This window comes from Martes martes, assembly GCF_963455335.1.
Source record: "Martes martes genome assembly, chromosome: X".
In the NCBI taxonomy this organism is placed as follows: domain Eukaryota; kingdom Metazoa; phylum Chordata; class Mammalia; order Carnivora; family Mustelidae; genus Martes; species Martes martes.
Genome location: NC_137897.1, coordinates 121,640,267 through 121,652,062, shown reverse-complemented (window position 1 = coordinate 121,652,062; position 11,796 = coordinate 121,640,267). Strand labels below are relative to the sequence as shown.

The window sequence follows — 11,796 nt, the reverse complement described above, 5'->3', positions numbered from 1 at the left end:
AATTCCCTTCACCTGTTTCACCCATCCCCCCACCCACCTCCCCTCTGGCAACCACTAGTTTGCTCTCTGTAGTTGAGACTGGGTTTTTGTTTGTCTCTCTTTTATTTCTTTGTTTTGTTTCTTAAATTCCACACATGAGTGGAATCATATGGTATTTGTATTCCTCTGACCGATTTCACTAGGATTATACTCTGTAGCTCCATCCATGTCATTGTAAATGGCAAGATCTCATCCTTTATTATGGCTGAGTAATTTCCATTATATATACATAAACATACACATACATACATATACACACATCACATCTTCTTTATCCATTCCTCTATCAATGGACACTTGGGTCATTTCCATATCTTGGCTGTTGTAAATGTTGCAATAAACATAAGGGTGCATATATCTTTCAAATTACTGTTTTCATTTTCTTTGGGTAAATACCCAGTAGCAAATTACCAGATCATATTGTAGTTCTGTTTTTATTTTTTTGAGAACCCTCCACACTGTTTTTCACAGCAGCTATACCACTTTGCATTCCCACCAACATTGCACGAGGGTTTCTTTTTCTCCACATTCTTGCCAACACTTCTTACTTCTTGTGTTTTGAATTTCAGCCATTCTGACAGAACCTCCAAAGGCCTCACATAGCCAAATCAACCTTGAAAAAGAAAAGAAAAGCTGGAGGCATCCCAATTCTGGACTTTAAGTTATATTACAAAGCTTTAGTGATCAAAACATTATGGTACTGACACAAAAGTAGCCACATAGATCAATAGAACAGAATAGAAAACCCAGAAATGAGCCCACAACTCTATGGTCAATATTCAACAGAGCAGGAAAGAATATCCAGTGAGAAAAAAACAGTCTCTTCAACAAATGGTGTTAGGAAAACTGGATAGAAACATGCAAAAGATAAAACATGGAACACTACATCAAAAACTAATAATGTACTGCATGGTAACTAACATAACACAATAAAAAAATAAAAATACTTCAGAGGGAAAAAAAAAGAAACATGCAAAAGAATGAAACTAGACTACTTTCTTATACCGTAGATAAAAATAAGTTAAAATGGATTAAAGGCCTAAATGGAGACAGGAATCCATCAACATCTTAGCAGAGAACACAGGCAGTAACCTCTTTGATATCAGCCATAGCAACTTCTTTCTAGATATGTTTCCTGAGGCAAGGAAAACAAAAGCAAAAATGAACTATTGGGAGTACATCAAGATAAAAAACTTCTACATGGCAAATAAAACAATCAACAAAACTAAAAGGCAGGCTTTGGAATGGGAAAAGATATTTGCAAATGACATCTCTGATAAAGTTAGTATCCAATATAAAGAACTTATAAAACTGAATACCCAAAAAACAAATAATCCAGTTTAAAAATGGGCAGAAAACATGAACAGACATGAGGAATAGAGGCATAAAAAATCCCATAAAATATATAGAAAAGGAAAAATTAAAATTGAATGACATATGCAAATCCAAGTGTATCACTGATTACAATAACAAAATCTAATAAAAAAGCAAAGATTGTAAGAGTGGGTTTTTAAAAATGATACAATTATATATACAGTAGAAATGCTTAGTATCGCACAATACAAACTGATTGAAAGTAAAAAAAATACAGCAAAAGATATATCATGCAAAGAGCAACTACAAAAAAGCGGAAGTGTCTATGTTAGCATCACACAAAATAGACTTCCAAAGAAAAAAAGGGGTACTGGAGATAAACAGGAATATTTCATAATGATAAAAGTGTCAATCCATCATGAAGTATAGTGATTACAAATATATAAGCACCCAACAACCAAAACTCCAAAATACATGGGGCAAAAACTGATGGAATTAAAGCAAGAAATATTTCTATAATGATAGTTGAAGACTTTACATCCCACTGCCAATAATAGCTAGCACAACTCTACAGAAGATCAAGAAGAAAATAGAAGTCTACTTGGACAACACTAAAAACAAGTAGACCTAAGACACATACATAGAACACTACACCCAAAAGCAGAATATACATTTTGCTCAAGTGCACATGAAGTATTGTCCAGAATAAACCCATATGGTATGCCATAAAAAAGAAATCAAAATAAAAATCAGAATATACTTTGAGGTAAATGAAAACAAAGACACAAGATACCAAAAGTTATGAGATGCAGATAAAGCAGTGCCCAGAGGGAAATTTATAGCTGCAAATGCCTCTGTTAAGAAAAAAGAAGATCTCAAATCTATAACCTAACCTTACACCTTAAGAAACTGGAAAAAAAGATGAGTAAACTAAAAGTAAATCAAGAAGAAGGAAGGAAATACTAAAAATTATAGCAGAGATAAATGAAATGGAAGTAAATTAAAACAGAATCAACTAAAGAAAAGTTAGTTCTTTGAAAAGATGAAGGAAATTGACAAAACTTTAGCTAGATTGACCAAGAAAAAGAGAGAGAGAGAAGACTCAAATTACTAGAATCATAAATGAAAGAGGAGACATTACTACTGACCTTACAAAATTTAAAAGGATCATAAAGGAATACTATGAACAAGTATATGCCAAGAAATTGGATAACTTAGATGAAATGGAAAAATTCCTACCAAGATACAAACTACTGAAGCTGGCTCAAGAAACAGTGGCCAGGGGCATGAGCCAGCTGGTCCTGAGAAGGAATTGTAGGGGGAGGATGCAGCTGGGTGGTGGGGCCTTTCTGGGCTGCACTGTCACAAGCCACAAGCGACACTGCTGGTACAAGTTGAGATGTGCTATAGGTGTAGAATACACACCAAATATCTGAGATTTAGTACAAAGATATATAAAACATCTCATTCATAATTTTATAGTGCTTATAAATTGGGTAGCTGATTATAAAATTGATTATAGTTTTGAATATACTTAGTGAAATAAAATACACTTTAAATTTTAAAAAGACGAAGAAAGAGACAACCTGAGTAGACATATAACAAGTGAAGAGATTGAGTTAGTAATCAAAATGCTACCCACAAAATAAACCCCAGGCCCAACTGGCTTGAAGTTTAGCAAACATTTAAAAAGAATTAAAACCAATTCTTCACAAACTCTTCCGAATAGCAGAAGAGGAAGGAACACTTCTGAACTCGTGTTATGAGGCCAATATTACCCTGATGCTAAAACCAGACGAGGACATCACAATTAAAAAAAAAAAAAAAAAAAAAACTACAGATCAAATAGTATGAAGTTGGATGCAGAAATCTTCAACAAAATACTAGCAAATCAAATCTAAAAACATATTTTAAAAATTATATACCATTTGAGGCGCCTGGGTGGCTCAGTGGGTTAAAGCCTCTGCCTCCGGCTCAGGTCATGATCCCAGGGTCCTGGGACCAAGCCCCACATCAAGCTCTCTGCTCAGCAGGGAGCCTACACACCCCCCCCAACTCTGTCTGCCTCTCTGCCTACTTGTGATCTCTCTCTCTGTCAGATAAAGAAATAAAATCTTTAAAAAAATTATACACCATGATCAAGTAGGATTTATACCAGGAATGCAAGGTTAACTCAACATCCAAAAATCAATTAATGTAGTACATCATATCAATAGACCACAGAACCAAAAAGCATATGATCATCTCATGATCACATGATCAGTTGCAGACAAACTGTTTGACCAAATCATATGGAATACCCTAAGAAATAACACTGGGACTAGTAAATGAGTTTGGCAGGATTGGAAATTATAAAATCAATTAAAAATCTATTGTATTTGTGGGGGGAGGGAGGAGAAGGAGCCAATGCGATGGCCAGTCTTTACTGGAAGGAAGAAGCTTCAAAGGACATTTTGAGTAAGTTAGGGCAAAGGCTCAGTGGGTCAACTTGTGGGGCACCAGCTTGTAATGGGTTCCAAAGCTAGGGTATCACTGGATCTTGCCTTTGTCCAGCCAGAAAAAGATGAAGGCAACACTGTCCTCTTCAAAGATGCAGCCCACTATATGCTTGTTGGTGATAGATGGGACTAAATTAGGGTCTTCTTTGGTGCCTGAAGTTGCCTGTGGGGCTAGCATGTTTATGGGTCCAACCCCTTCCCCTTCATGAGTCATCATGACCTCCCTCTCCAGCCCAGTTGCCTGCCTGTCTCAGTAGGAACACTACCTGCAGATGCCATAGAGTGCACTGTGGCAACTCCATTGGGACTGTGGACCCTGAGGTCCTGCATGGCCAGCACACCAATTCCATGAAGTAACCTTGAAGCCATCACATCCACCACAAACAGCCTTTGTTGTATTTTTATACACTTGCAATGAACAATCTGAAAATAAAATTAAGAAAACAACTCCATTCACAATAGCATCGAAAAGAATAAAATACTTAGAAATAACTTAACCAAAGAAGTGTAAGACTTGCAAACTGAAGACTAAAAAAACATTGTTAAAAGAAATTTTAAAAGACCTAAATATACGGGAAAATATCCCATGTTCAAGCATTAGGAGACTTAATTTAATTTAATTTTGTTAAGATGAATATACTCTTCAAATTGATCTATAAATTTAATAAAATCTCAATCAATATCCCAGCTGCCTTATTTGCAGAAACTGACAAGCTGATCTTAAAATTCATATGGAATTAAAGGAGGCCTCAAATAACCAAAACAATCTTGGAAAAGAACACAGGAGGAGGACTCATACTTCCCGATTTCAAAACTACTACAAAGCTACGATAATCAAGACAATGTGTTACTGGCATAAGGCTACACATATAAATCAACGGAATAAAATTGAGAGTCCAGAAATAAACCCATAGTCTATGGCCAGTTGATTTTCAACAAGGGTGCCAAAATCATTCAATGGGGAAAGAATGACCTCTCCCAACAAATGGTGCATGGACAACTGGATACCCATATGCAAAAGAATTAATTTGGATCCCTACCTCATAAAATATTTGAAAATTAACTCGAAATAGAGCATAGCCCTAAATGTATGAGTTAAAACTACGAAAATCTTTTAAGAAAGCATAGGAATGAATCTTCATGACCTTGGATTTGGCAAAGTACTCTTAGACATGACACCAGAAGCATGAGCAACAAAAGGGGGGGAAAGGTAATTTCTATTTCATCAAAATTTAAAACTCTGTGTTTCAAAGGGAACCCTCAAGAAAGTGCAAAAAGGGAACACAGCATGGGAGCGATATTTACAAATCATATATGTGATAAAGGACCTGTACCTAGAATATATATAAAGAACTCTTAGAACTCAACAATAAAAAGACAAATAACCCAGTTTAAAAGTGGGAAAAGGGGGCACCTGGGTGGCTCAGTGGTTTAAGCCTCTGTCTTCGGCTCAGGTCATGATCTCGGGGTCTTGGGATCGAGCCCCACATTGGGCTCTCCACTCAACGGAAGCCTGCTTCCTCCTTTCTCTCCACCTGCCTCTCTGCCTACTTCTGATTTCTCTCTGTCAAATAAATAAATAAAGTCTTAAAAAAAATACTTTAAAAGTGGGGAAAAGGATCTGAATCTACATTTCTTCAAGGAAGATACACAACTGGTCAATATGAATGTAAAAATATACACACTGTCATTAGTTTTCAGGGAAATGCAAATCAAAATCACATTGAGCTATACCACTTCACAACCACTCCTCGGATGTCTAAAATTAAAAAGTCAGAAGATAACAAGTGTTGGAGAAGATACGGAGAAATAAGAGCCATCATACTTTGCAGTCTCTATGGAAAACAGTCTGGCATTTCCTCAAAGCATTCAAAATATAGTCATCACTGAACTCAGGAATTCCACTCCTAGGTTTAAAGCTAAAAGAATTCAAAACATGTGTTCAAACAAACATTTGTATACAAAATGATCATAGCAGCATTATTTATATTGGCGCAAATGTGGAAACAGCCCAAATGTCCATCCATAGATAAATGGATTAATAAAATGTTTCATCCACACAGTGGAATATTACTCATTCATAAAAACGAATGTGGATGAACCTTTAAAACATTATGGTAAGTGAAAAAAGCCAGTTATAAAGCCAGAAAATGTCTCTGTGAAAAGAAGAAGCCACATATTTTATAATTCCCTTTATATGACATGTCCAGAATAAGGAAATCTACAGAGACAGAAAATAGATCAGTTGTTGCCTAGGGCTAGGGGGAAAGGATGATAGGAGGTGATGGGCCAAAAGGTAGGGGTCTGCTTTGGGGATGATGAAAATATTTTAAAATTGAGTATGGTGATGGTTGCACAAGTCTGTGACTACACCAAAAACCATTGAATTATGCACTTCAAATGAGTGAATAGTATGGAATGTGAATTATATATCAATAAAACTGTTTTTTGAAGATTTTATTTATTTATTTGAGAGAGAGCCTAAGAAGGGGGAGAGCCAGAGGGAAAGGAAGAAGACTCCATGCCAATCAGGGGCTGTGATCGGGGCTAGATCCCAGGATCATGGGATCATGACCTGAGCCGAAGGGAGACGTTTCATCGACTGAGCCGCTCAGGAGCCCCACGTTTTTTAATTGCGTAACGCAGTGATAAGGGATTACATTAAAAGAAGAAGAAGAAGAAGAAGGAGAAGGAGAAGGAGAAGGAGAAGGAGAAGGAGAAGGAGAAGGAGAAGAAGGAGAAGAAGAAGAAGAAGAAGAAGAAGAAGAAGAAGAAGAAGAAGAAGAAGAAGAAGAAGAAGAAGAAGAAGAAGAAGAAGAAGAAGAAGAAGAAGAAGAAGAACAGACAAAAGATTTGAAGAGGTCATTCCCAGAAGAGGAAATGCAAATGGTCAATACTCGATAAATGGTATTGACCTCATTAGTAGTCAGGAAAATGTAAAACAAACTAATGAACGCCTTATTTAACTACATCAGAGTGGCAAGAATTCAGAAAGAATATAACATGCCGCTTGAAAAAAAATGTGAAGAAATCGCCTTTTCACATATTGGTAAGTAGAATTCATATCGCTAAATATTTTTACAAAGTATCATGCCCAAATCCATTACATTGAAAATGCTCATCCTCTTTGACTTCCCCGTCCCTTTTGAAAGACTCTATCTCGCCGAAATAACGTACGTATGACTATACTTAGAATCATTATTGTAGCATTGTCATTGCAAAAGGAAAGTGGGTTGGAAATGGAGGATGCTTATGGTTCTTTATTAATTGCAAAAAGCAAACACTAAAGTAATGGTCCAATTTGATCCAATTTTTCTGACACCAAACAGCAATAAATTTTTATGTATATGTATATTTGCTTGGCAGTACTCGTAAAAGAATATATCCCAAGCCGTTAATATCTTAATAATGATGGATCTACTTTTTTGTGTACATTTTTGGATTGTTTTGCTAGTTTGAATGAAAAGGTATTCCTTTTGCTAGTTAAAGATCGAGAAAAAATTAGAAAGGAAAGGAAGGCGCTGGCTTCCCCCGGCCCCCGCCCCCCGCCGCGGTTTCTGGGTGCGCTCCTTTTACAGACAGTATGGCAGCCTCGGCAGTCGCGTCTACGCGCGGGATTACAGTAACTCGGTTGTCAGTGATGAGTCAGAGTGCGTGGTGCTGATGCTGCTGCCATTTCATCACCTCTGCGAGCGCAGCATCCATTCCTTCGCTCTCCCCGCGCCGGGGCCTACCTCGCCTCAGGCTCCCAGGCTAGCGATGTGCTCGCGGCCGATCTAGATCCGGACCAAGCCACGCTGTCCGAGGCCTCGGCTGGGCGCCCCTCTAGCGGCCCACGGCCGGCCCGGGCCAAGGAGACCTGCTGAGCCCCGGCCATGGAGGCCATCTGGCTGTACCAGTTCCGGCTCATTGTCATCGGGGATTCCACGGTGGGCAAGTCCTGTCTGATCCGCCGCTTCACCGAGGGCCGCTTTGCCCAGGTTTCGGACCCCACCGTGGGGGTGGATTTCTTCTCCCGTCTGGTGGAGATCGAGCCAGGAAAACGCATCAAGCTCCAGATCTGGGATACCGCGGGTCAAGAGAGGTTCAGGTGGGGAGCGCAGCCGGGCCGCGAGCAGTGGGAGGGTCTACACGGCTTTGCACAACCCTTGGGGAGAGAGGACTTCGTGGTCCTGCTGTGGCCCCCGTAGGGACGACCTCAAGGGTCTGGGGATTTCCGCTCAAGCCCACCTTCAGCTAGCCTGGAGTTCAGAGCCGGGAAAGAAACACCCTGGCAGGGAGGGCCAGTCAATAATACGTATTGCTTGCACCACAATTCCACCGATCTGCCCCTTGGTGGCTAATAAACTAGCTGGAATTTATCAATCTCACTCCTTATGCTACATTACTTTCAAAACTGTTTCCAGGTCATCTTTACAAAACTGACAAGCATAGACAGATGATATACACAGACATAGATACAGATATAGAGATATAGAGATAATGGTAATTATAGGAAATAGATACGGATGATTGATTCCTTCTTGCAACTAGCACACATTCAGAAATCATCCACTGCATGCCAGGCACTGGGCTTGTTTCTGGGGAAACAGCCCTAGGAAACACACGAGAGGATGCCTTGTAAACAAAACAGACAACAGCCCTTCCCTTTTAGAACTTCTGTGCTGGTGTAGTGGAAGGAAATACATAAACAGCAATTATACAAAAGAGTGTCTGGTTCATATTCAGATGCCCACGCCCTACTATAACGCTAAGCATGTAATGAGTAATCAAAGAACAGGTATAATTTTCTCCTACAACCCTTTGTTTTCCCTTGTAGTATGTATCATGTGTAATTATATGTCTGAACGTAGAGAAGGCTGCCTGGAGAAGATAAGACCTGATGGATAGGACTACCCAAGCCAAGACAGGAAAAGCCCAGGGACAGGAAACAGCATGTGTAAAGACAAGTGACAGAGCAGTGTACACAGAAAACTTGGAGAGAACAAGTTGAGCTAATGTCACATATGGCAGCAGGAACTAGATCAAGAGGACTCAATTGCCTTTATTCGTTTTCAGATATGTGTGTCATTATTTATTCATTTATCTACTGAACACTAATTGAGCATAGAAAATACTGGTTACGTAGTTGAAGAAGAGGAGAGAGACTAGTTTACTACAAACTTGGCTCCACCCACCCCACCCCCAACTTCCGCAAACAACACTGTGGCACATACCCTTGCACAGGATCAACTCTGAATTCGTGATTGCATTTCTTGTGTTAGAAGTGAAGAAAGGTTTTTATGTGTGACAGGAATCTCTTTCTCTATGATCAGCCTTTTCACATCCACTACTTATTATTTATTGGGTGATATTGACTTGAAAGAGTTTTTTAATAGATTATTACCCTTTTCTGTCATGTATGTTGTGAAATATTTTCCTGGTTTGTCATTTGTCTTTGAACTTCAAGAAAAATTTTTTGATGAACGGGAGTTTTAATTTTTAGGTAGCCTTGTATTGTGTTTGGAAAGGGCTTTGTTCCTTTCTAAATACTTACAAACCACTAATATAATAATGTCTTTTAGAGTTTTGGCAGGGATCTACAGCTTGTTCGCTGTTTTCCTGAACCAAGTTGTTCACAAATCAAAACCTTTGTTCACATTGAATTTTCTGATTACACCTGCCATTCTCCATGAACCCTTGAACATAAGAGAATTAGAAATGCTTCCAGTCTCCAGGGCTGATTTGCCTGCTTTTGGAGACTTGAAGTCATTGGTAACGTTCGTTCTTACTATCATGTAGCTTGGACTTTAATTCCCTGGACGATGTTTGTTCTCTTATCACTGGGCCATTTGTCCTAAGCCTTAAGCTGTTGAGTCCCTCATTGTTTAACTTTTTCATCCAAGGAGACAGAAAGCCTAAAAATAGATGTGGATCAAAAAGCACAGTAGTCTAAAACAAGTGATGGTCGAGGCGAATCATTCGACCCCCTCCACTAAGCTCTAATATGCTCTAAGCCAAGTACTGTGACTCATGTGCGCTCCTCAAATCAAGAAGTTAAAATATTAGAGGTTTCTTCTGTTTAAGTACAGCAAACGTTTTAGAACCTAAACCTGTAGGTTTGAGAGACACTCCCGGCACTCTGCTTTAAAGAAGTTCTATCAGTTTAAGGGGAGATTTTTGCTATTTGGGCAGTTTTTCCCAGGGGTAGCTCCTGACTCAGCCTCTCTGAAGTGTGTCAGGAAATGGGGCTAACAGTCACTCTGCTCAACACCGCCGCAGAACATTCTGATTTTTCCCCTTTCCACGTGGCCTAGAAAAGAAAGAACAAAGCCCGTTTCTCCTCCGAGAGGAGATGGAGGACCCTCTTAGAGTAAAGTAAGGAAAGTAAGAAGTAAAGTAAAGTAAAGTAAGAAGTGATACATGGGGAAAGATGGAGTATATTGCAATACAGCTATACATACTCACAAGCATTTTTTGTCAACTACCACAAATTCCTTTGTAATCTTTTCACATTCTGTTTCAACTACTAGAACTTATCATGAACTCTCCAGTTCCGAAGACACTTTACCATTCATTCTTTCACTTTTCTTCGTAATAACCCGTGACTTCGGTATCCCATGTGGCCGGGCTGGGACAGTAAGCTGGGGAAAATGCCCGGAAGGCCGTGAGCGTTCGTTTCTAGAAGCTGCCATCTCTTAGTTTTGCCCAACTGAACCTTCACGGGTTGTTAGTTACAGAATGGCGTTGGCAGTGCGTCCTTTCGAACACGAAAATCATTCTTGCTAAAGGACCGTGTCGGTGGGCGGGCACAGCAGAACGCGCTGTGTGCGTTCGCTGACGTACAGGGGTTTGGGCCCGGCCTTTACTCTCTACTTCTTTCTTGTGTTTTAGATCCATCACTCGCGCCTACTACAGGAACTCTGTAGGTGGTCTTCTCTTATTTGACATTACCAACCGCAGGTCCTTCCAGAATGTCCACGAGTGGTTAGAAGAGACCAAAGTACACGTTCAGCCCTACCAAATCGTATTTGTCCTGGTCGGTCACAAGTGTGACCTGGATACACAGAGGCAAGTGACTCGCCACGAGGCAGAGAAACTGGCCGCCGCGTACGGCATGAAGTACATTGAGACGTCAGCGCGAGACGCCATTAACGTGGAGAAAGCCTTCACAGACCTGACAAGAGACATATATGAGCTGGTTAAAAGGGGGGATATCACGATCCAGGAGGGGTGGGAAGGGGTGAAGAGTGGATTTGTACCAAACGTGGTTCACTCTTCGGAAGAGGTCGTCAAATCAGAGCGGAGATGCCTGTGCTAGTCAGCGGTCCGGGTCCCGAAACGTGCTCTCCCACCTGAACTGCAAAGTGACCACAACGAAGAGAATCCCCGCGTGACCGAATGGACTCAACCTCCATGTTACATACCGAGCGAGCCTCCTCCTCAAGGGGCGGGGGACAGGCCGTGGGTGGGTGGGTGTGACTGAGGGGCTGCTCCGTGTGCCCTCTGTGGACCGCGTGTCGAGGGGCTGAGGTCTGGGCGAATTTTTCCAGAAAAATACACCCTCAGACAGGATAACTGTTTCTTGGTGTTTCAGCTCATTCATAGGTCACCAACATAAAGAAATATGTAAAGGGGGGAAAGGATCCCATTGGAAACAATTAGAACGAAAACGACCGTGAGATCAACCTAATCGGTGAGAACACCCGACGCCAAGTGCGTGCGCTGGGTTTGGCTAGAAGGTACCAGCCGGCTTCTACACAGCTCGTCTGTGCAACGAGGGGCACAGAGCAGCTCTTTACCGAGACCCTTTCAAGGCCTGTCGTTCTAGTCAAATCAGTGTGGCTCCGAGAAGGGAGGCCGTTACACATCCTGTCGTTACCACATTCCAGAAAACGCACCCCCGTGTGATGGAATAGGTGACCGGATAAGTAGAAGAAAGAAACGCTGTAATCCATGCCATACC

At 40.6% G+C, this 11,796-nt stretch overlaps 1 protein-coding gene and 1 pseudogene across 2 annotated transcripts; one reads left to right on the top strand and one right to left on the bottom strand.

Annotated features, from left to right (window-relative positions):
• Positions 1–3,828: 3,828 nt before the first annotated feature.
• On the bottom strand, positions 3,829–4,220 carry LOC308336865 (cytochrome c oxidase subunit 5B, mitochondrial-like; annotated as a pseudogene). Its single transcript has one exon. The product of its transcript is annotated as a cytochrome c oxidase subunit 5B, mitochondrial-like (transcript).
• A 3,506-nt stretch (positions 4,221–7,726) lies between these two features.
• RAB39B (RAB39B, member RAS oncogene family) lies at positions 7,727–11,151 on the top strand (the record flags this gene model as incomplete). The annotated part of the gene is made up of 2 exons (XM_080795124.1): positions 7,727–7,941; positions 10,725–11,151. 2 exons carry the CDS (start codon positions 7,727–7,729, stop codon positions 11,149–11,151), a joined length of 642 nt encoding a protein of 213 aa, XP_080651250.1.
• Positions 11,152–11,796: the final 645 nt, after the last annotated feature.